Consider the following 23,290-nt stretch of genomic DNA (forward strand, 5'->3'; position numbering starts at 1 on the left):
TCTCCGAACCGCGTCCTTTCGGGGCTTTGTGGCGGCTTCAGTACGCAGGCGTGGTTGGTTAGATCATTGGCCATTGGTGATTGGACTCAGCTTCCAGCCCCTTTCTCCAGAGAGGTTGCGAGTGGGGCTGAAACTTCAGAGCCTCTAATCGTGTTGGTTTTCCTGCAAACAGTCTCCATCCTTTGGGATTTCCCAAAAGTCACCTCAGTTATATAAATCCAGGTGTGGTTGAAAGGGGCTTGTTATGAATATCAAAAGACCCATCTCCCTTTTTATTTTATTTTATTTATTTATCTATTTATGACTGTGTTGGGTCTTCGTTTCTGTGCGAGGGCTTTCTCTAGTTGTGGCAAGCGGGGGCCACTCTTCATCGCGGTGGGCGGGCCTCTCACTATCGCGGCCTCTCTTGTTGCGGAGCCCAGGCTCCAGACACGCAGGCTCAGTAACTGTGGCTCACAGGCCTGGTCGCTCCGCGGCATGTGGGATCCTCCCAGACCAGGGCTTGAACCCGTGTACCCTGCATTGGCAGGCGGACTCTTCAACCACTGTGCCACGAGGGCAGTGCCCCCATCTCCAATTTTTTTTGGCTCTGAAACTATTTCAGGAACCCAGAACAAAAACCGGATATTACAGAAGATGCCTTATTGCCCTAATACAGGAAATGACAAGGGTTTTAGGAGCTATGTGCCAGGAACTGTGGACAGAGATAAATATATATTTCTTATGATAAATCACAATATCACTGAACAGGAACTTGCTTTAAATTATTGCCTTAGAGCGGTTGTTCTCAAAGCGTGGGGTGCGGATTCATTACACCTGCAAATTCTCAGACCCGTCACACACGCGGGAATCGGAAACTCTGAGGTAGAGCCCACCAGCTGCTGCTGGCCCAGGTCCTCCAGGTGATGCCGGTACAGCTGGAACTGGGAGAGAGTACGTGAAATACCGTATCCTTGCTTCCAAGGTATACTTCCCCCATTTTGAATTTTTCTGAAGTTAGGATGGATCTTACAATCTCTGTAAAATCTTACGAAAGCAGCGGTTCATCTTGCAATTGATGGTGTCTTAGAATCAATGAAACATGGTAAATTCAACGTTCATCCAATATGCCTGTTGACACTGTCGTGTTGAGAGAGCTACCCCTGGAGGCGGCAGTGACTTGAAAGCTGTTTGCGTCCCGGCCGTGGTGGGGGAGGGGGGGTGGCCCTTGAGGGGCGCCTTGAGACCCCCAGAATCTTCCAAGCCTTCCCTTTACTCCGGGTGCACCGAAGCCAGCTGGGCTTGCCCTCCGGGCCCCACTTCTAGTTAATCACCGTGAGCTTCGTTTCTGCACCTCCAGTGCCTCTCAGAAAGGTGTCTGGCCTTGAAGCTTGACTCCGAAGATGCACCCCTCTTAGGGAGGAGCCCCGGCTGAGGGAGATCATGCGCTGGGCTGACTTGTTTCCGTCTCCCTCTTCGGGAAATGCTCCCCTCCAAGCACACAGACTCCATCTCACCTTTCCCAGCCCACCTGGTGTCTGGGCCTTCAGATAAAAGCAGTGCTCAGTTAGGAGGCTGGTGTGTAAGAGAGAAATCTCTTCTGTCACTTTAACAGCATGGCTGCTACAGCAAGAGGAAATTAATTAAAAGTGTCACTCGCGTGGCTGTTCAAAGTACATTTCTACCTGTTCGCAGGGCATTCACATAGGTGTTAGGAAATATTTCATTGTGGTGTTAGGTGTCACTCATTTTGTTTCAAGTATTCCAGATTGCTCAGTGACATGATAAAAAATGAGGAACTTGGGGGAAGGGATTTTATTTTAACAACAGAAAAATTTTTAAAGATGAGTTTTAATGAGGAGCCCTGCCCCGGCGTGGGCACATCTGTGGACAGCACACACACACTCACACTGACATGCACACACTCTCACACACATGCACACGCATTCACACGCACACACTCATGTGCACACATGGTCGCAGACATGCATGTAGACACATGCACACAGAGGTACACACACCCACACACAGAACTTGCTGTACTTGTGAGAGTATTGTTCATTTCTTGCCCTTTTCTTCCCACTGGTGAAGTCTTCTGGAGCAGTGCTTCCTCAAGTTCTAACATCTGTGTTGGGTTTTTTTTTCACTTCTGTTTCCACCATTTCCATCCCAACGCAAAGAAAGTAAAACTTTTATATTTACATGCGCCCTACGATCTCCCAGGAGTTGTTACACTTTCTGTATTTGTTCATTTATTTTTTAAAACCTTTACTCAGGGTCCTCCATGTGCAGGAGGCTCTGGGGGCCCAGTGGGCCGTGCTACACCATCCTTGCCCTCGGGGCCCTGGGGTTTAGTTGGCTGAGATGATACATATTCACGAGGACGATAATACAAGACCACAGTCGGTATAATGAAAGCAGTGAAACAATTATTAAGTGATTCAGAGAACTGAGGACTGACTTCTAGCTAGAGGGTGTCAGGAATGTCTTTAGATTCATAGGATGTTAGGGCAGAAGGGAATGGAAAGATCCTCTAATCCCAATGTTCTCCAGTGCATTTTGAGTCATGGAGCCTCTTCTTCAAAAGAAAACTTACTGGGACGCCCCGTCTGGAAACGGCTGCCTTGAGAGCCTCCCAGGAAAAGCTCCAGTCCCGTCCTGTCACCTCGTACTGCAGATTACAGAAATGTGGGGCAAAGTTTAGGTCATAAAAGTCTGCTCAAAGGAAATAAAAATCAGTTGTACCGAGAGCCTTCAGGTAACAGGGAAGTCTGTTTGGCTTATTAAAGCCACTTTCTAGAGGATTTCTCTGCAAGGTGCTCACAACCTTGTCCTGCCTCAGATGCTTAATAACCCAGTTGCAGGGGTAAGACAGAGACAGTAAGTCAAAAGGTACGGGACAGCAGCTCAGTGCCTTCAGGAGTGGGGTGGGAACGGCAAAGTCAGGACAGCCCAGGGAAGGACCCTCCCGCTGGCCCTGAAGGACAAGCAGGTCTGGATAGTCAGAGGCTCCGGGCTGCATCTGGAGAGCCTCCCGCTGGCCCTGAAGGACAAGCAGGTCTGGATAGTCAGAGGCTCCGGGCTGCATCTGGAGAACAGAGGTGCCTCCTCGTGCCTGACGCACGTGGTAGGCCGTGCAGATCCTCAACATCTCACAAAATGTGGGACCATGCTGAAGACTGCGGCCCACACTGCTCAGCCAGGAGCCCTGGGGACGAGGGAACACGTGTGTTGGGGCTGTGATGGTGCAGGTGGCACATTGACCAAGAACAGGTTTTTCATCATGTAGGGGATTCCTGCCCAAGAATCCTCCCAGTGCCTGGGAGTCCAGGCTGTCATTCCCTAACCCCTAACCAGTCATCTTGCAATGTGACCACCGGGCGAACGGATGTTAACAGCTCCTTGACTATATCGTCATGTGCGAGGCATATTCTAGGCCTTTTGTGTGTGTCATCATTTAGTCCTCAGAACAACTCTTGAAGAGGGAGAAAACAAGGACCAGCTAATTACAGTAACCTGCTCACCTCCACTCAGCTAGCCAATGATGCAGCTAAGATGAACACTGAGGGTTACTGTGCTTTGTAATTAAGAGGCCAAATGGATGGACTGTGCCTGGTGTCAGTCCTGGTGACACCACAGGCAGTTCTGTGCCTTGGCTTACTCATCTGTGAAATGGGGATATAGTGCCTGCTTCATAGGGTTACTTTAAAGGAGTTACTATGTGGAAAACACTTAAAACAGTGCCTGACACATGGTGATCATGGTGTGATTATGAACTTGTTGCTATTTTTACTTTTATTATTATTATCACACTGGTGCCACAAAGGAGGGAATAGTCAGAGAAAAGATGTTTGAACTGAGCCTTGAAGGCTATGCAGACGTTTAGAGGAGACCAGGAGGGCGGGGCATTGCAGGGGGGACAAGCAGGCACAAGTGTGTGAAGAAGCACAGCTTCTCTTCAGAAAAACGAGTTTGGAAGGTGTGTGTTGGGTGATAGGAGATTAGGTCTGAGAAGGTCTTATATTCCATGCTGGGGGTCTCAGCTTTATCCTGTGGGCAATGGCAAGCGACTCAAGGGTGTTAATCAGAAGAGTGCCAAGGTCAGAACTGGGTGGGGATCCCTGGGCAGCGGTGAGGAGGGCAGCGCTGAGAACGTTACCATGGCAATGGGAGGGGGCATGAGATGCTTTAGCAGGCACAACTGAGGGGACCTACTGAGGAAGTGGATGTGGTGGTTTGAGAGAGTGGAGTGTGGAATTACTTCCCTTTAAGAGATGTGATCTGTTCTACAACCTTGAGTCCAAAAAGAAAAGCAGGACTCTCTGTATCTCAGGTAGTGCCCACCTCTCAGGAGCCTTAGGGGGTCAGCTTCTAGGCACCCCATTACCCCGCAGGCAGGTGGCATCCCTGCCTCAGAGATTCTGCACTGAGAACTGAGGCTCTGCCCTCAGGGCACACACCCGGTGCTTGGCCAGTCACTCCTGCTTTTATTCAGTGGGCTGACTGTGAGGGGCCAGGGGACCACGGCAGGCAGCCTGGGCAGTGGCACAGAGTGGTGGCCAGCAGGGGGCGGAAGCAGGCAGACCAACGGGCCTCCTTAGTTTCCAACTGGCCTGTGTCGAGATTTGATCAAGTTCAAAAGCAAAGAAGACCTAAAATGTAGCGCATCCTCACTGTGATTATAAGAAGGGGCCTCATTTCTTTGCACGCCATAATTTGTACACCCAGATAAGTACCATTCTTCTCAGGAAGCTGAGCCATTTACTCCAATGAGAGGACATTGCTTGGGAGAATTTAGGGTCCTCCTTGTAACATGATCTCCATGTTCCAGGCTCCCAAGAAAATTACAATTTTTTTTTTTTTTGCGGTAAGCGGGCCTCTCACTGTTGTGGCCTCTCCCGTTGCGGAGCACAGGCTCCAGACGCGCAGACAGTGGCCATGGCTCACGGGCCCAGCCGCTCTGCAGCATGTGGGATCCTCCCGGACCGGGGCACGAACCCGTGTCCCCTGCATCGGCAGGCGGACTCTCAACCACTGCACCACCAGGGAAGCCCTACAATTCTTTTCTTTATGATAGGCTGGAATGTTGACAGTTGCTGTAATCATCAAACTTAAAATACCTTCATTACAAAATTTAGCTCTAAGTGATCTTTTGCACTTTTTAAAAACCAGAGCTAACTTCTAAAACAGGTAATTGGCAACTTTGAGGTTATTCGAGAGAACAGGCCGCAGCCTCTGAACTGACTGCACCAACCTCACAGTTTCCCAGGGTGTGCATCCTGTCCATGAATGCTTTGTCCTTCGTTTAATCAGCAAATATCCATTGGCCACTTACTATGAATGAGACACTGTACATTTTCCTCTGTGGGATACAGAGTGGTATAAAATAGGTTCCTAAGCTCCACGTACAGTTGAAAAGATAAGACATAGTGTATCATTAATAGTGTATCATTAGAACTCGAATAAGAACTTAATTACGAGGGTTGAAATTCGTCACAGAACTACTGGGTCACAATGCCAGCGGATGAGAAGTGTTACCACAGTTCTGAGAGACAGGACAACACAGGAGCTGTGGGACGTGTACCCGGAAGAGCCTTGATCCCTCCCTGGCCCAGATCCCAGCTCAGCCGCGCACAGGGATGAATGCAGCAGCCAGTGTATGTTTCATCAGTTCTCTTGTAGTTTGCCTACTCTCACAAAATTAATAAAGCTAAGCTCCTTCCTTCATACTTTGTATTCTGTGAATTACGCTGAACATCTAAACCCTTCACCCAGGGTGATGCATACGGGGCACAAAAGTGTTGCTATATCTTGAAGGCAGGTAGTTCCTAAAACCTAACACTTCTATGGATCAACTACCCAAAGATACTAGCTGACTTTGGGGAGCATACAGAGACCGCCTTTTTATGATTGGGATGGTTTCTCTTACTAACATGCCTGTCGTGTGCCCAAAGTGTGACATGTAATTTCTAGAGGAAGAGGTTACGTGTGACTGGAAAGGTTAATGTGACATTTTTCACCACCGTTGTGAGCCTGTAAAAACCACCCCCTGATTTCTGTGAACCCCACTGAGTGACGCTACGTACCCTGCTGCATGGGAAATACGATTGCTTTCAAGTGGACGCGTGAAATGGGGTTGGAGCAAAGACTCAGTGCTGTGGGGCTTGGCAGGGGAACCCCAAACCCCAAGGTTGATGTCAGCCACACGAGGCTTCAAAGTCAAACAGCCGCAGAATCCATCTGCCGTGTTGACAAGGAAATCTTGTCTTTGGAACAGATATTTTAATTACCTGCAGTAGCTCGGCTAGCACCCTGCTTATTGGTAGAATATCACCTCAGCGTATAAAACCCTGTGCATCGGGCATACATAACTCATGAACTGGCAGATAGAAAGTCCCAGATGCCATGCCCAGCGGGGCCGTGGCCCATCGTCTGCCCTGGCCAGAGCGTTCCTCACGCTCTCGCTGCTGGCCGCTGGTCTTTGAAACCGTCCATCACCACTCGAGAGAGACTCGGGTGGTGACGGCCAGACCGCCCGAGTCTCCGTTGTTTATATACCATGAGTGTAGCTTCTGGTGGAAATTATCTGTCACATAAACATCCTCTGAGGATACAGATGAGAGCAGTGAGGGCAAGCACTCTCTGTATGAACTTTCTTTTATTCTCACGACTTGTTTCTTTTCCAGTTTGTGTCCTTTTTCATTACTTCATTCTCATCTGGAAGTGTCATCTCTCTGCATCCACTCAAGCAGGTGTAAGTTAATGTTCTGAACTGAATGGGACTGGAAACCAGAGACACAAAACTAAATATTTTCTGTTTGCAAGTCTGTTGTGTCATTCAGAGCTTTTCTTTTTGTTACTTGAATTTCTCCCCCATCTAGCAGAAAGGTCTTTACTGACCAAAAGTACCTTATGTGTTGGTTGTAAATTTGCTTGCTTCCGTGTGGTTATTTTCCCTCTCGGGAACAATATAAACTCAGAAGTCAGATTTTTAACTTGAGCCGGAATAGTCTCTGTCGCTAACCAGAGTTTTTAAAAGGCCAAATGTTGCTTTTATTGCAGTTATGTCTTTGTAAGCAAAGGCTGAGCAAATAAAACTGTTTTCATGCAGTTCTGCATTTCAGTTTGAACAAGGGTATACACCAGCTGAGACACACTTACCTACCAAGGACTTAAGAAATATTAGGGGGCTTCCCTGGTGGCACAGTGGTTGAGAGTCCGCCTGCCGATGCAGGGGACACGGGTTCGTGCCCCGGTCCGGGAAGATCCCACATGCCGCGGAGCGGCTGGGCCCGTGAGCCATGGCCGCTGAGCCTGCGCATCCGGAGCCTGTGCTCCGCAACGGGAGAGGCCACAGCAGTGAGAGGCCCGCGTACCGCAAAAAAAAAAAAGAAAAAAAAGAAAGTTAGAAGGGGGCAAAGAGAATCATAATAAGTATTTTTATGTCTACATGTATGTGTCCATATGTGCCTGCTCACTCGAATCTAGGAGCGTGTGCATAAGAGTGTGTCCATAGGCGAGCACGTAGAGAATCAGGTGTTTAATACAGGACCTAATTGACAGAGGCGTTTACAGTGCCATAGAGTTATATGCTCTTATTTGAAAGCATATCCTGTATCCTAAGTCTAGTCGAAAACATGCAGGCACTGGAAGGGTTCCTGAGAAGGAAGAGAAACGCTGTCCTGCTTCTCCACCCTCACTTTCATCCTGCGCCTCCTTGCCTTCCGCTTCCGGCTGAGAACAGCGCCTCCTTCTGGGCACAGGGGTAGAGCATCTCTCCTGCCTGAGGTCCATGTTGCGTCTCGGGGAGGCTCTGATCACAGCATCCTAATCTCTGTGAGTAGGCTACCCCTGTCTCTGGGAGCTGGTGAAGTGAGGCAGCGACTCCCCAGCATCCAGCATCGCGTCTGGCACGTAATAGGAACCGTGAGTGGTGGTGTCATCGTTTTTGCTGCAACCTCTGTTCCTCTTACTAAGAATAGACCTTAGTCACCCTATATTCCACATTTGGGACCCAGAGAAGAAAAGTCGCTTGGCCGGAACCACAAAGCAGCTGGTGGCAGGGCTGGAACCAGAGCAGGGCTCCAGACCACATCCTTAGTCCCGGAGTCAGTGTGCAGATGTCACAACGGTACACCTTCTTCTGGTGACAGTCATCAAAGCCTGCTTTTGTGCGTGGCTGTCTTCCTATACTAGAGTCTGAGCTCCCTGATGGCAAATACTTTGTCTGCTTCTGCCTGTGTCCCCTGGACCTGGCACTGTGCCCTGCACATGGTAGAATCTCAATGCCTATTTGTTGAATTGAAATACATGCAAAGTAAGAAGAAACTATGAATAGGAGTTGTCAGAAGAATAGCTGTTAAGCAGAGTGCTGTCAGGTTCTGACCATCCAGCAAACAAAAAACATGATTTCCCGGATTTGGGCCGTGATAGTCTGTGCCCAAATGATGGGGAGGGAGTGACTTACAGGCAGCAGTGACAAAAGGACAGAAGCTTCCTACTGTTCAAAACGACGCGTTTAGTCAGTTAGTTGTTGGCTAGATGCACATGAGATCGTTCGGAGGAAGAGGAAAAAAAGTAAAACCAATTTAAAACTTCGGTGGTGAAGCCCTTCCAAAGTCTCATTAGTAAAAGTATCCTTAATTGTTTAAAATGAGTTTGGAGGGCTCCCCGTTAAATGTTGCAAGCTCCCTGGAATCGTGTGTGGGCTGTTCCTGTGTTTAGCACGTTTCTTCTCTTCTTACAGAAATCCTGGGTGACGCTAACCCAGGTCTGGTCAAAGTATCACAAAGCCCAAATATTTCACTCTGAATTGGGAATCTCCTGCTTTTTCTTCATTTCTTATAAGAAAGTTTGTTGAGATTTTGGTGTTTTCCTAAATGATCTGCCAATTTTCAGGAGCCCAAACATCATAGAAGTCTCACAATGATGGGTGATCTTAAAATTCACGCAGAGCAGTGGGTCGAGGCCACCTGGGCCAGAGGAGCTCGTATGATGGCAGTTTGAGGGGGAGAACCCCGCTTCTGGACCATGATGGCTGTGGACCCAGGGGGCCCAGCTCCCAGAGGAGGGTCTGGATGACTGGATGGGATTAGGTTGTAATCAGTCGGTTTAAATTATACATGGGGGCTGCTTTTTAACTTTGTGTCCTCTTTAAATACAGTTTTTATTTGTATTGTCTCTGTTTGGCTATTCTAAAGAATATTCTGTATTAAAATAACAGGGAATATGGCACAGTTGAGATGTGGCTCTCAAAAAGAAAACCACACACAATTCAGATCCTATAGGTGGAGACAGCTACCCTCGGTGGTTAGAGAAAAGCGGGGTGGGTGCTCAGTATCAGCAGGGAAACAATGACCTGAACTGTAAGACACAGGACATGGGAATGGTCTTAGGGGATCCTTCTTTAGCTGAATTTAACTTTGCTGCCTTGACACATGGTGGCCAGGTATATGCTTGGGAAGTCATCCTGCATGAGCTGTTAATCCATTCAGCAAACATTTTGTTCAGGGCACTGATTCCCAGTTTCAGAACAGGCTCTGGGATGACTCAGATCCCCAGCCCAAGGATTCCTGTGTGTGTGTGTGTGTGTGCGTGCGCGTGCGTGCGTGCACGCAGGAGCGATTATGTTTTTTGAAAGTACAATTCAGCATGCCAGTTGCTACCATTGGTACTTACGACACTTTTTGAGGCACAAATTAGAAAGAACACAGGAGAAAAGTCTGCAGCAGCACGGTGACGATCTCATTCCTAAATAAGAGAAGAACGAGCAACAACGCAATTTAAGTGGATGGTGCATGGGAAAGGGGAGTTTGCAGTCACACACACACGACATGCAGATGTCACACACGGAAAGTTGTCCAGCTCCACTCAAAAGTCGAAAAAGGTAACTTAAAGCAATACCAAGATACAATACTTGCCCATTAGAGCGGTGAAAAAGACAACACATTTTTTAAAGTTATACCATAGACCTGCACCCACCCTCAATTAGAGGGCGAGGAGACAGTGTTCACTGGAGTCCAGGGTCTCAGCCTGGGGCGCTAATGCCCTTGTCCCCTGTCTGCCCTCTGGAACCACCCTGCCCTCGTGCGTGGCCTGCGCCCCGCGCCCCCTCCCCCCAGGAGAGGTTTTCTGGCTCCATTGGCAAAGGCACCAGAGCGGACATGAGCTATGGCCCAGGGTGTTTCTGGAGCTGCTGCGTTTCTGCAGCTCCCTTCTCATTTCCTTTGGCCATGAGCGCAGTGCGTTCTAGATGAAGGCTACCCTTTCAGCCCAGATCCTGGAGGAGGACCAGCACGGCCACAGCTGACCATCTACCAGGATGTAACATTAGCAAGGAATAAACTTTCATTGTTTTAAAGCACTGAGACTTGGGGGTTTTGTGTTTGAAACCACAAGCTTATTTAGTGAAAACCAGCTATAAAACCTTTTTAACACAGCAATTGCAATGCCAGTAACTAGCTTAACCAACACAGTCTTCCCTGTGTGTGAAGATGTATGTTAGAGGGACTTCTGCAACGTGTTTATGGCAATGAAAAAACAAAAGGAAGCCACCTAAATATCCATCAGTAGGGAGTGGACCAAAGAAATACGGTATATGCATGGAATGGAATACCATACATCTGCTGAAAACGAAGGTTTACAGATTGTGAAAAGTATTTACATCATTGTATATTACAGTATTTACCATTCTGCAACTTGTTGTTTTCATGCAACGTGGTATTTTTCATACTTACCCGTGTTGATAGGTGTCTGTCTACTCATTTCACATGCTCTGCGATCTTCCACTGGGTGAACAGACAGACTGCATTTAAGTCATCCCCTTCCCTGCCCATGGCTAGCTCGGCACTTGTGGCTCAGACCTAGCTGCTGTTGAGAACGATCTACTGCGTGCTTGCCTCGTTGTGTCCGTGTGCAGGGCTCGCTCTGAGATGTGGTCCAGGGATGGGACTGTCTGGTGGTGTCAGGGATCTTCAGGTTTCACAGCCGTTGCTCAGTTGTTCTCCACAGTGGCTGTGTTTACTCATTCTCTGGGCATTTGGCTGCATTCTCTTGCTATTGTCAGACTGGATATTAAGACAACATAAAAGATGTTACACTGAGGTATGCTATATTATACTGTGTGTGCCATATATGTTATTGTGAACACATACCGTGCGGCAAAAATATCTTTTAAATATGCAGAGAAATAATAAATACTAACTCCAAGATAACAGTTACCTCTGGAAAGGGAGCAGACTGAGATTAGGGCAGGGCACACAGGTGACCTCAAAAATCTGTGTATTATGTTCTATTTTTAAAAAGTAAGGCAATATGGTATAATCTTAAGGTCTGATAGAGCTGCATATTTACATGAAAGGTTTTTTATATTTTTTATTTGTATGTTTAAAATAATTGCTTATGTGTAAATTTGACCATTTATATGCAGAGAAACATTTTAGGACATTTTAGAGACATTTAGGTTACTTCTGGAAAGTGGGGTGAGAAGGGTCTTTTACTTGTCACTTTATTCCTTTTTGTAGTTTTTGAATTTTTTTAGAAACATATATCAAGTTTATGGATTTAAAAATAAGAAGGGACTAATCCAGGCTCAGCCACTTTCTTATTGTATGGCTGAGACAAAAAACATAAAGCTCTTGAAACCTGTGTTTTCTCATCTGTAAAATATGGATAGAAGCACCTGCTTTGTAGAGCTGGTGTGAGGATTAGAAATTATTCATATACACACCTAGCAGAGTGCCTTTTACATAGTGGGCACTAAATAAATAATAATTGTTTACATTATTAATAAGAATGGAGGATGTGCTCTGTTTGCAAATTTACTCACCCTGAAATGTGCAGAGAAAAGAGATGCAGGTTCTTTATTTCTCAGTAACTGATCTGTTCTTCCATATGAGTGCCCCATGGGGAAATGGATCTTTGAGCCAGAAAACTTAGTTTGACTCAATAATTTAAACCCACAGCCAATACTTAGATCCCCTTCAGTGAGTGCTGTCCCTTTAGGTTAAATGCACAGAGTCTCACATCACTGCTCGCCCCTCCCTGTCCCTGGGTCAAGGGTGCCAGATTTAGCAAATAAAAAGGACACCCAGTAACACAAAATTTCAGGTAAACAACAAATGGATTTTTAGTAGTAAGTCCTAATACTGCATGGGACGTATTTGTACTGAAGAATATATATTGTCTATCTGAAATTCAAATATAACTGGCTAAGCTGCATTCTGTTTGGGCAATCCTATCTATGGGTGAATGGGGGAGGGCCACGTGGTCGGGGAGACGAGGCCTCGGACCTCCCGGACTTCGGATGTGCACTGGATAGTGTCTGGGCCCAGTCCCAGGTAGCGGACAGGCTTCAGGTCCACAGCTGCTGTGACCGCAGTCTGTCTCTCAGCTCAGCCAGGCCGGGGGGTGCTCCCGGGCCGGACCAGCCCATCTTGCCCTTCCATGGTTCCTCGGACTGCACTGCTTTTCTGCCACATTCTCTCGGGACGCAGGACTAGGATGTCCACTCAGCAGCCCCTGCAGGGTGGGCTCTGAGCCTCACTGTGGTGAGATCCATGGCCGGTACCCTGGCTCTCAACTCAGCTGCTTGTCACGTGGCCCCTTGGAAGCAGGCAGGAAGTTCTGATGATGATTCCCGGGAAGCTGCCCAAATAGTACGAATCCCCAGCTTAGGTGCAGCCACCCCTGGGAGTTCATAGCGTCCCAGAGACCCCAGCCTGAGGCAGAGGAAAAGCAGCCCCAGGGCCTACAGCTCCCAGAACACGTCCATCTTTCTCTGCGCACCTGCCCTCCGCCAGCCTTCACTTCCTGTCTGCCTCCTTCCTCCCAAGTGCACCAGGGCCGAAGGGGCAGCCTCCCCTGCTCCGTCCTGTGTGTTCTGTGATCATTCGGCCTTCGCTCCACGAATATGTAATCGAGCCCCAACTATGTTCCAAACGGTAGTCTAGATGCTGGAAATAATGGCAGTAAAGACAGACTTCCAGAATTTGTTCATATAAATTCTAGAGCTTGCATTCTAGGGCAGTTGAAAGGGCCAATGAACAAATACTGAAAATGCATACTAGAGGGTCCTGCCGTTAGGTATGGGCGGCGCCCTGTGAAGAACAGGCAGCAGGGGCAGGTGGAAGCTGGGCCGATGGTCGTGGAGGGGTCTCTTCCAGTAAGTGGTGGGAGGAGGCATGTGAGCAGAGACTTAATGAAGACAAAGACAAGCTGCGCCGGTGTCTGGGGACGGAGACTTTGGGCAGAGAGAACAGTAGGCCCGGTGGGAACAAGCTTGGTGTCCGTCACATCCCGTGGGAAGGCCCGCCCTGGCCGAACAGGAGTGCAGAGAAGGGGCAGAGGTGAAGTTAGAAAAACCCACGCCTGCCTCTTAATACACCTTCAGAATAGCTGCAAAATAATTTACAAAGCCTTTTTCTCTTTCTGGACCCTCCTTTTGCTAAAGAGAATAACGAAGTCGACCTACAGACTTGACCCACAGCTGGCCAGGCCCCCTTCTCACCCCAGGGCTGCAGATTCAGGACAGCCTTGGAGCTGGAAGCTGCGAGCTACGTCATCAGGGAAAATTGAAACGCAGATGAACATTTGCAAAATTATGCCATTACACTAGTAAGTTTTTACCAAGCATTACAGGAGACCAGTGGAGGTGATGGCTTCCTCCAGGAGGGCCCAGCAAGGCAGCTTTGAAAGGTGACTTGGGACTGAGTCTGCAGTGATTGACCAGGACTCCATGAAGACAACGTGGAATTGTGTCTGGACAGTCAGGACGAGGTTATAAGGGTATAGATGTTTTATGTCGTTACAATAATCTAAAACACACACACTTTCCATTGGGTTCATTGTAATTGACGCAGACACAAAGCTAGGAAGACGTGCCTGTAACACCCAGGGCCCGGCCTCTGCCATCGTCCATGGCTGCTGACTGTTCCGCGGAGCCAGGCGCCCCAGGGCCCCCGGTGAGCACCTCGTAACAAAGGCTTGGTTCTCTTTTGTTCTCCACGAAACTCACGACCCCCTTTTCGTTTCTCTGCCCACTGCAGGTCCTGGGGTCCCCACGGTGACCGTACACAACACGACAGATAAGAAAAGTGAGTGCTTTTGGTCTTTCCCTAACTTCCTGCGGCTCGGGAGGAAAGAGGCAGAAAAGCTTTTTGAGATAATCTGCGCAGCGTTTCTTTTTGGAGGCCAAGATGGCTCATGTCCTAGCAGTTCAGAATGAAGCCCACGGTCGCCAATACTGATTCGATGGGACGGAAGTGTAGGTGCGGGCCTCCCAGCCAGAAGGTCCCGCAGCTCCACCAGTGCCGAGGCCTGGAGGCCACCGCAGGACGTGCCGGCCTTGCCTGCAACACTCTGGGCAAAGCCCCAGCCGCACGGATATGTGCGTCCAGCCCTGGGATCTGGAGCCGGGCCTGCCTGAGTCCTCCCCGTTCTGAGAATCTCCCCACAGGGCCGAGGAGGAGCCACCTGTCTCCGTGGCTCTGGGGGCATCTTCATGGCACACAGGGCACCTCACGTCCTTGCCACTGCAGGGACGGAACTTTCCAGAGAGTCTCGAGGACCCCACACATGTTGGCAGTGACATGTGCACGTGTATATCTATACGAAAAATTGGAACTGATGCGTGCAGTCCCAGGCAGACCGTTGGGAAAGCTGAGAAGTAAAGAGAACTTGACCTTTCTCGGCCTTCCTCTGCCCTAATCCGCGGGGAATCCTGAGCCTTTACGGTCCCACCTCTCCTTCCCATGGTTGCCACCACCCAGGTGCCACCTTCCCTGCAGGACCCTGCTCAGCATCCTACCTTCATGCACGGAGTCAAAGCTCGTAGCAGTTGCTGTAATTCCCTCGGGAAGCCACTCTGGCTCCTGTCTCGATGGCAGGGTTTCAGGCCCCAAGGAGAGCTGGTCAGGGGGAAAGTCCTGAAAAGATCTCCAACAGCATAGTAATCACTGGTTAAAAATGGTTAAAGTGTGCAAACGTCGATAAAATAGATTTATTTAGAGATAGTGTTTAGAAAAAAATCCAAAATGACAATATTCTGCAGAACTATCAAATGATTATCAGAAATTCAGAATTAAAGATAAGTAATAATATAATCAAAAGTAAATAATTAAATCACATAAATGGAAAGAAAAAAAAGCCAAAAGAAGGGATGTCAGGATGGATACAAAGCCCACTCAGAACACTTGCATGGCATCACAGGGAGCCAGGCTGAGAAGGAGCTGCTTCTCCTCAGAGGAGGAGGGGTGAGTTTTCTGGGGGAAGAGATGTGCCTGGCCAAGCCACTTCTCCAGTGTGGTCTACAGTGGGGGACAGATAATTAAATCACGTAAATGGAAAGAAAAAAAAGCCAGAAAATGGGTGTCAGGATGGATACAGAGCCCACTCAGAACACTTGCATGGCATCACAGGGAGCCAGGCTGAGAAGGAGCTGCTTCTCCTCAGAGGAGGAGGGGTGAGTTTTCTGGGGGAAGAGATGTGCCTGGCCAAGCCACTTCTCCAGTGTGGTCTACAGTGGGGGACCATTCTACCAGGCTGTGAGATTCGGGGGTCTGGCCATAGTCCAGTGACTGCACCACAGTGATATGAGAGGTCACTACTGGGGAAGCTAAGGTTCGGGAGCACAGAACTCAGTGCTCTATTTTTGAAACTTCCCGCGAATCCATAATTTAAAAAGTAGATGTAACTCTGCTTAAGAAAGCCATTCAGTTAAATACTTTTACTTCTTTGGAGGGTCCTATTATTTTTCAATCCAAGTCAAGGGGTTATACCTACCTTTTCAGAATGGATTTTGCTTCTAGTCACATTCAGGCCTGGATGTGATGACACCATTAGGGGTCCTGAGGGTCAGGAGCGTGAAAAGCTCCCAACGCCCCCTCCTCCCTCCCCCCACCGCCTTGCCGTTCCCATGGTGCTGGGTAGTCACCATCGCTTTCCTAAGGCTCGAGTGTGAGCGAAAATGAAGCAGATTTGTATCTTAGATATACGGAATAGCATCGACACAACATTTTATTTCTTCTGTTTATAAAATAATGTATGGGGGGGTGCAGTGCCTCTAAAAGAGAGTTCTGAGGTATTTTTCTGATTCTACTCGGGAAGCCAAATGACCAGTTATTTTCATGTTTGGTTGGTTAGCTGCATTAACCAGTCATCCCAGCCAGCATGGACAGACTGGAGGTTGTAGGTCGTCCATATTCTGTTGTGGCGCTCCTGACATAGCAGGTATTTTTCAGCATTTTACTCTTGCAGTTGAGCTGTCACTCTTGTGGCTGATTCCCAGAGGCAGAGAGAGAGGGCCCAGGGAATAAGAAATAAAAAGCACTTTGCACACGGGGTGAGGTTGGCTCTGCGGTCGGTGTCCCATTCTTCTCTGAAATTTAACAGAGAACCTGGAGGTGACGCCGTCCTGCTTCATCTCAGCCACGTGCTGTTGGATGGGCCACTGGACAGCATTTACGTCCCGTGCTGCTGTGTGGAATCTTTTCTGTCACCTTTGTTGTATAAGCCTGTGCACGTGGTTACATTTGAGCTCGGTCTTCCTGCAGCCTAATGCAAACTCAGGAGATGTTTCACTCTGACTTTCCCTGTTTCTGCGTTTATAGTTCTCGGTATAGCTCAGAATTGGTCAGACTTTTGACTTAAGCCACAAAATTAAGTTGGAAAAGGCATGATCTCAATGTGGCCGCTGCTGTGGTATCCACCACCCAAGAGAATAGGGCTGTTTTCGTTCAGTGTCTGATGTATGTTCTGAGATGGCAGTTTGAGGGGCTCCAGAAAGACCCCCTGGAGTACCTACTTCTCCCCGCCCAGCAGGTGCCTGAAATACTCCTGTTGTGTATTCATTCCTGTGGGTGTGGACATCACACCTGCACAAAGGCTTCTTTTAAAATATAAAAATCTCTTAGATGGGGCTTCCCTGGTGGCGCAGTGGTTGAGAGTCCACCTGCCAATGCGGGGGACACGGGTTCGTGCCCCGGTCCGGGAGGATCCCTCATGCCGCGGAGCGGCTGGGTCCGTGAGCCGTGGCCGCTGGGCCTGTGCGTCTGGAGCCTGTGCTCCGCAGCGGGAGGGGCCGCGGCGGTGGGAGGCCCGCGTACCGCAAAAAAAAAAAATCTCTTAGATCATTTGGTATCACATTTGGCTACATTTAACAGAAGACTCAAGATAGCAGTTGCTGAAACTGGATGGAAGACGTGTTGTTTTGTGATCACAGTGGCATCGTGTCTGCATGCCGGGCTGGAAGACGGGAGGGCGGGTGAAGCACAGGGTGATTCCTGTAACTGAGCGCCTCAGGCTGTCTCCCCGGATGGGCTGCTGACACTCTGCTTCCATCTAAAGGTCACGGCTTGGCCATGTGTCCCACCAGGCTGCAAAGGATGCTGGGAAATGTCTTTTATCTGGGCTCCCCGCACCTCAGATAAAATCAGGATTTTGCTACTGAATGATCATAGCTGCTGTAACAACCGCCACCAAAATCTCAGCAGCTTCGTGTATGAGTTTCCTAGGGCCACCATCACACAGTAGCACACGCTGGGGGCTTGAACAACAGAAATTTATTGTGTCGCCTTTCTGGAGGCTGCAAGTCCAAGATCAAGGTGTCGGCAGGGTTGGTACCTTCTGAGGCTGTGAGGGAGACACTGTCCCAGGCCTCTCTCCCAGCTTCTGCTGGTTGCTCTCAATCTTTGACATCCCTTGGCTTATGGAAACCTCACCCCAGGCTCTTCATCTTCTCCCTGTGTACATGTCTATGTCCAAATCTGCCCTTTCTATAAAAGGGCACCAGTGGGCTTTCCTGATGGCGCAGTGGTTGAGAATCTGCCTGCTAATGCAGGGGACACGGGTTCGAGCCCTGGTCTGGGAGGATCCCACATGCCACGGAGCAGTTAGGCCCGTGAGCCACAACTACTGAGCCTCCGCATCTGGAGCCTGTGCTCCGCAACAAGAGAGGCCACGATAGTGAGAGGCCCGCGCACCGCGATGAAGAGTGGCCCCCGCTTGCCACAACTAGAGAAAGCCCTCACACAGAAACGAAGACCCAACACAGCAAAAATAAATAAATTAATTAATAAACTCCTATCCCCAACATCTTAAAAAAAATAAAAAAGGACACCAGTCATATTGGATCAGGGCCCACCCTAATGACTTCAGTTTTAGCTTGATTTCTCTGCAAAGACCCTGTTTCCAAATGAGGTCACCCTCACCAGTCCTGAGGGTGAGGACTCCAGCATCTTTTGTGGGGATGCAATTCCACCCAACACTCAGCAGAACGAGGGTTTCTATTTCGCGCACACAAAATGCAGGTTGCTCTCCTGGTAGGAACCCAGGGCTGCAGGCTCCTTCTAGGGTGTGGCCCCAGCATCTTCAAGGCTCTGCTTCTGGCCCTGGAGACAGGAAGAGAAAAAATGGGAAGGTTTTGTGATTTTTGTGTTGAGGCCTAGTGGTGGTGTGTGTCCTTTCCAGCCAGAACTCCTGCACGTGGGCCCACCTAGAAAAAGAGAAGCTGTGTGCCTGGGAAGGGGGAGAAACTTTGATGAGTTAGCAGTCAGTATCACAGGAAGTAAAAAGGAGAGTGAATCTAGGAGGCCTGTCCCTGAAAGGAGTGACCTAGTGGGTAAGTATGGGCCATTCTTGTGTAGATTACTTTGGTCTGACCATGAAGGCCCTTTCCAGACAGGTGTGGTCAATGCCGGGGAGGCTCATAGAAGGGGGGTGACCCCACCAAGGAAGGTTCTCTGACTGTGGCTGTGAGCACTAGGGCGCAGCATGGAACCATTAAGGCCAGGGGGACCAAATGGCAGGGAGCGGGGCTGGTTGTAGAGGTGTAAGACCTGACCCTACACTGGAAGAGCTTAGCATCGCTTAGGACATAAAAGACATAAAGATGAAGGACAGAAAATGTCATAATAAACACAAACATCTAGGAGAAACCGTAAAGACTTACATATTCATTAGTGCCTGGTTTGAGCAGTGGTTTGAGTTCTGGGTCTTCCTCAAACCCAGAGACAAGGTCCCGGAAGACCTGAAGGAAGAGCCCAGCTTTGATCTCAGGCTTCAGAGAAAACGGGTCACAGGGGCTTTCACATTTGGTAGGGATTTGAGATTTAGGTTATTTCTGTGATTTTGTAAATTGTCTTCATTTTCCCCACACTGCTGTGGGAAGCAGAACTGGTTTCCGGAGACATCTCAGTGGAAAGTTGGCAGGTGACGCTGGAGAATAGGTTTCCTGTTGCCCTTCATGGCCCCAGCCCCAAACGCAGAAACGCAGGGACGAAGGGTCGGCCGCTCGCGGGAGGCCACACCGCTGCCTCCCTCCCCAGCAGGGTCTCCCCCACCCACTCCCCAGTTTCACCCAAGCCTGGCCCTCCGTCTGCGTTTGCCTCTGACATGTCCTCTTTGGGGGCCGCGTCCCCAGACTTGTGCTCCATGGCTCCTTCATCCCATATCTGCCTTCAGCTGCAGCCCACCGCCTGCTGCCCCAACCCTGCCAGGTAGGCTCCTGACTCCCCCCCAGGCACACCTGGCAGGTGCATTCAGACAGCTTTGATGCCCTAGCAAGTGTCTGGTAATTGAGTGTTTCCCAGACTTGAATAATAAGCAGACCCTATATAAAGGGGAGAAAGTAAGACTTCTGATACTATGTCTGTGGACCCCAATTTAAGAACTCGGCTTAAACTAACATCTTATTTCCTAAGAAATGCATTTTAATCCTAAACAGGCACGGCAGAAGAAAGGTTTTATATTTTTAATCAGCAAAAGAATTGAACTTTTGCTTATCATTCAAATTACCCAAAACAATTAATTCTCAGGTAGCGAGTGGTCTTCTGTCGGAATGGTGGGCAGGACACGTGACAAGGGATGGTTTACTTGTTGACGATACCGGGAGCTGTGAGATGCTGCACACCCCGTGGCTCGTGGCAGAGTAGAAGGGAAACCTGTTCTGTGCTGGGAGTCAGAGACTTCAGAGTGAAGACAGTGTTGACGGCGAGTCCAGCCTTTCTTTTAAAGACTGCAGCTCAGAGACCGCGAGAGACGCAGTGTCCGCTCCGCGCCTCACGGCTCTCGGGGTGCGTCCTGTACTTACTCCCCGTTGACTGTGCACGTTGGTCCTGCCTGGCTGTCGGAGCTCAGCTGAGCATCTCTCCTGGCTGCCCCCGTCCGGGAATAACCCGTAATCACCACCCCTGTGTGTGTAGTAGATGCCAGACCCAAGGCCTGGATCTCACCTGTCACCCCACGTCCAAGGGCTCCATCCCCACGGTTCCCGTCGGGTGGTGCGTGACAGAGCGCGTTTACCCACGTCCCCTTGCTCCCTCCCTCTCGTGACCCCGTGAGGAAGACCTCACAGGTAGCATAGGCTCTGCTCCCCAGAAAAGACAGCCCAGGTTCAAGCTGCAAGAATACTGAGAGCTAAGACTGTTTCTTCTGGAATTCTTACTGTTCAGGAGCAAATACTCTCAATAAGAGGAGAAAGTGAGAAGACATTTTTAAAAAGAGAGAAAGAGGAAGGAAGGGAGGGAGGAAAGGAGAACAGCAAAACGTCACAAAGTTAACCCACGAGTGGGCTCAGGTTTTTAAAAAGACTTAAAATGTTTAGTTTCTTCCATTCCCTCTGTCCGCCCATGAGTGGCATATGCCCACCAGGTGCCAGTCGCAGGGGTGGGACAGGAAGGCCGTGTGACTCGCACATGGTGACTAGGGCAGGACCCCCTGCCTCGGCCCCCGCCCTGCGCCGTTCCCTGTGCTGTGCCGGAAGCTGACACCACAGGAGAGGCCTGGGGCCGCCTGGAAAATAAGAATTGAAGGCTGCAGGTCCCGATAGCGTGTCAAACCCAGAGTCCAGCCCACGGGCCTTGGCGGCGGGGAGTCAGCCGGAGATTTTTCTGTGTGTTTAACTTCTGATGTGTCTGGCGTCGGCTCTGGAGCCTCCCTCCCATCTCATCTCCAGCTGCGCCAGCACAGAACACAGTGCCCTCAGGTTTTGGTTTGTGTGTCGAACTGGGTGGGCCCCTCTCGGGTGAGGGGCGGAGCCGGTGCCCCCAGACCCTGGGCCCGTCCGAGCCTTGGGGCTCCTCTGCTGGGCTCGGATCCACGTGCGTCATGTGCAGGACCACATGGCTCACTGAGCAGCCCTAGGGCCTCAGGTGCGTTTCACATGGGCTGTGCTCTTCGGGGCTGAAAAGGCCGTGGAAACACTCCAGGAGCATCACAGAGGCAAGCGGTGGGCTCTCCATCCCCCCGGCTGGCCCTGCCTGCAGGAGCTGTCCTGTGAGTCTCGGGCTCCGAGAGGCCACGCCGTGTGCCTGTGCTGCCCGACGCTGCGTCGTGAGCGTCTCCTGGAAACAGGACCTGGAGAAAGGCTGGAGGCCTCAGGAGTGGCGGTGACAGCGACCGCGACCTCAGGCAGGTTACAGAGCTGGCTTGGGGCCAGCGCTGCTGCGGACGCTCTGCGTGTTTCCACTCGTCCCACCCCACCACAGCCCGTGAGGCAGGAGCTCTCACTACCCCCGTTATTCATGAGGAAAACCGAGGGCAAGGAGTATGCCTGAAGTGGCCCCAGCTGGAAAGCACTGGGGCACAGCCCGTCCCTCCCCTCGGAGCGCCGAGCAGCTCAGCCTGCGGCCAGCGCGGCCGGGGGCTACTCAGGCCTAGTGGCTCCATCCTGCGCCTGCCCTGAGCCGGGCCAAGGATCCTTTGCTCTGGGCTGAACCCCGCTCAGCCCCGGTGTGCAGCCTCGGGGAGGATTCTGGGGTCGGCAGGACTGAGCCCTTGAACTGCACCCCGAATGCTTAATCCCCGTCAGCACCACATCCACCACTTTTATTTAACATAACCAAGTAACCGCTTAATACCGAGGACCAGCCTGCCTGAGGCTTCCCGGACAGTACTGAGCGCGAGCCTCACAGCAAGTTACCTGAGATCACACGGCCACGACCAGGCCAGACCTTGGTTCATGTGACCCTAAGCACAAGGTCCCACACCCGGGCCCCAGCAGCCCAAGGCCTTTGCTTTGCTGTCACCTGAGTGATGTGCTCACAACCGCAGCATCCCTGATCACTGCTCCGGTTGAATCTGACGCAGGGCTGAGTCCCTGATGGTGTTTGGGCCCAGCAAGCAGAGTACAGAGTTACCTCAAGTCGAGAGGGCAGGTCCCACCGGCGTGCAGATCGGAGGCAGGACGTGTGGCCACCTGCCCGCAGCCCAGTGGCCCGCAGGTGATCGGGCTCTTGGGGAGGTGGCCTTTGGGCAAACTGTGGAAAGCCTGGACGTCCAGCTGTGTATGGCCCACGTGGTGGGACAGTGACAGGCAAACAGAAGCCGTGGGAACACAGCTCGGCAGGCGGCAGACGGGCCCCGAAGGTCCAGTCAGGGTCGGACGGCAGCGATCGTTCCCTGGATCCCAGCCCTGCTCTGAAATTCGAAATTACAGTTTCGGGAGTCTTTGTCTTTCCTCCTCCTCTGCTCCCGACCCCAGAGCCACTGGGGAATATTGGACTTCTTTCCCTTTAGAAAATCTTATCTGCAGACAGAGCCTGCGGTGTCACAGATGTGACTCTGAATTATTTAGAAGCTGTTTCCTTAACGTAATTATGGTCGGGACCGGAGCACACCCCTCAGGTGCTGGCGCAGGAAAACCGGCACAGTCGCTGCATTAATAGTTGCTGGCTTCAGTGTGAGTGTGAGGGGGGTGTGAGCTCGGCGTGCGGACACAATTCAGGTGCAGAGGCCTGCGAGCACCACACGCCTCCCTGCCCGGCACAGCCCGCGGGACAGAGTGCCACAGGCGGTTTCAGCGTGGTCTGTGTCCCGGCAGCGCCCGCAGTTTCGTGGCAGCTGCTCACAGACCCCAAGTTACTGGGGCGCCCGGTGTGCCTCCTTCACCAGAACTCCTAGACAGGGCCTCTCCTTCCCAAGCCCTTCGGTCAGGTTTTTACACAGAAGCAAAACCAACTCGCACGGCCAGTTGGAATCATAGGCGTTCTTCTTTGAGATTGTCCCAGACACAGGCTGTTTGGTGTCTGTCCCCTTTCTCACTCGGTTCTCTCTGCCTGGGAGACCCCCCTGCCATCTTCCTCCGAGGGCCCACCCAGGGGATGTCACCTGTGCTGTCAGGCACGTGGCAAGCAGGTAGGATGGGGGGATGCCAGGAGGTGCCAGCCAGCGTGTGCCTGTCTCGGTCAAGGCCTCCGCTGTGTCTGGAAAGTCCTCCGGGTCCGCAGCTCCCCCCCGCCACACACACACACACACACACACACACACACACACACACACACACACACACACACACACACACACTGCCCCCCCATCT

At 50.6% G+C, this 23,290-nt stretch overlaps 1 protein-coding gene across 1 annotated transcript in view; it reads left to right on the forward strand.

The window, feature by feature from the left end:
• Positions 1-23,290, forward strand: part of DPP6 (dipeptidyl peptidase like 6) — a 541,522-nt gene that overhangs the window by 482,701 nt on the left and 35,531 nt on the right. The window contains exon 17 of the mRNA XM_024739199.1: positions 14,025-14,072. Coding sequence (XP_024594967.1) covers positions 14,025-14,072 — 48 coding nt within the window. The remainder of the gene's footprint in view (positions 1-14,024; positions 14,073-23,290) is intronic.

Source organism: Neophocaena asiaeorientalis, unplaced genomic scaffold, assembly GCF_003031525.2.
Source record: "Neophocaena asiaeorientalis asiaeorientalis breed wild unplaced genomic scaffold, Neophocaena_asiaeorientalis_V1.1 scaffold145, whole genome shotgun sequence".
Lineage (NCBI taxonomy): Eukaryota > Metazoa > Chordata > Mammalia > Artiodactyla > Phocoenidae > Neophocaena > Neophocaena asiaeorientalis.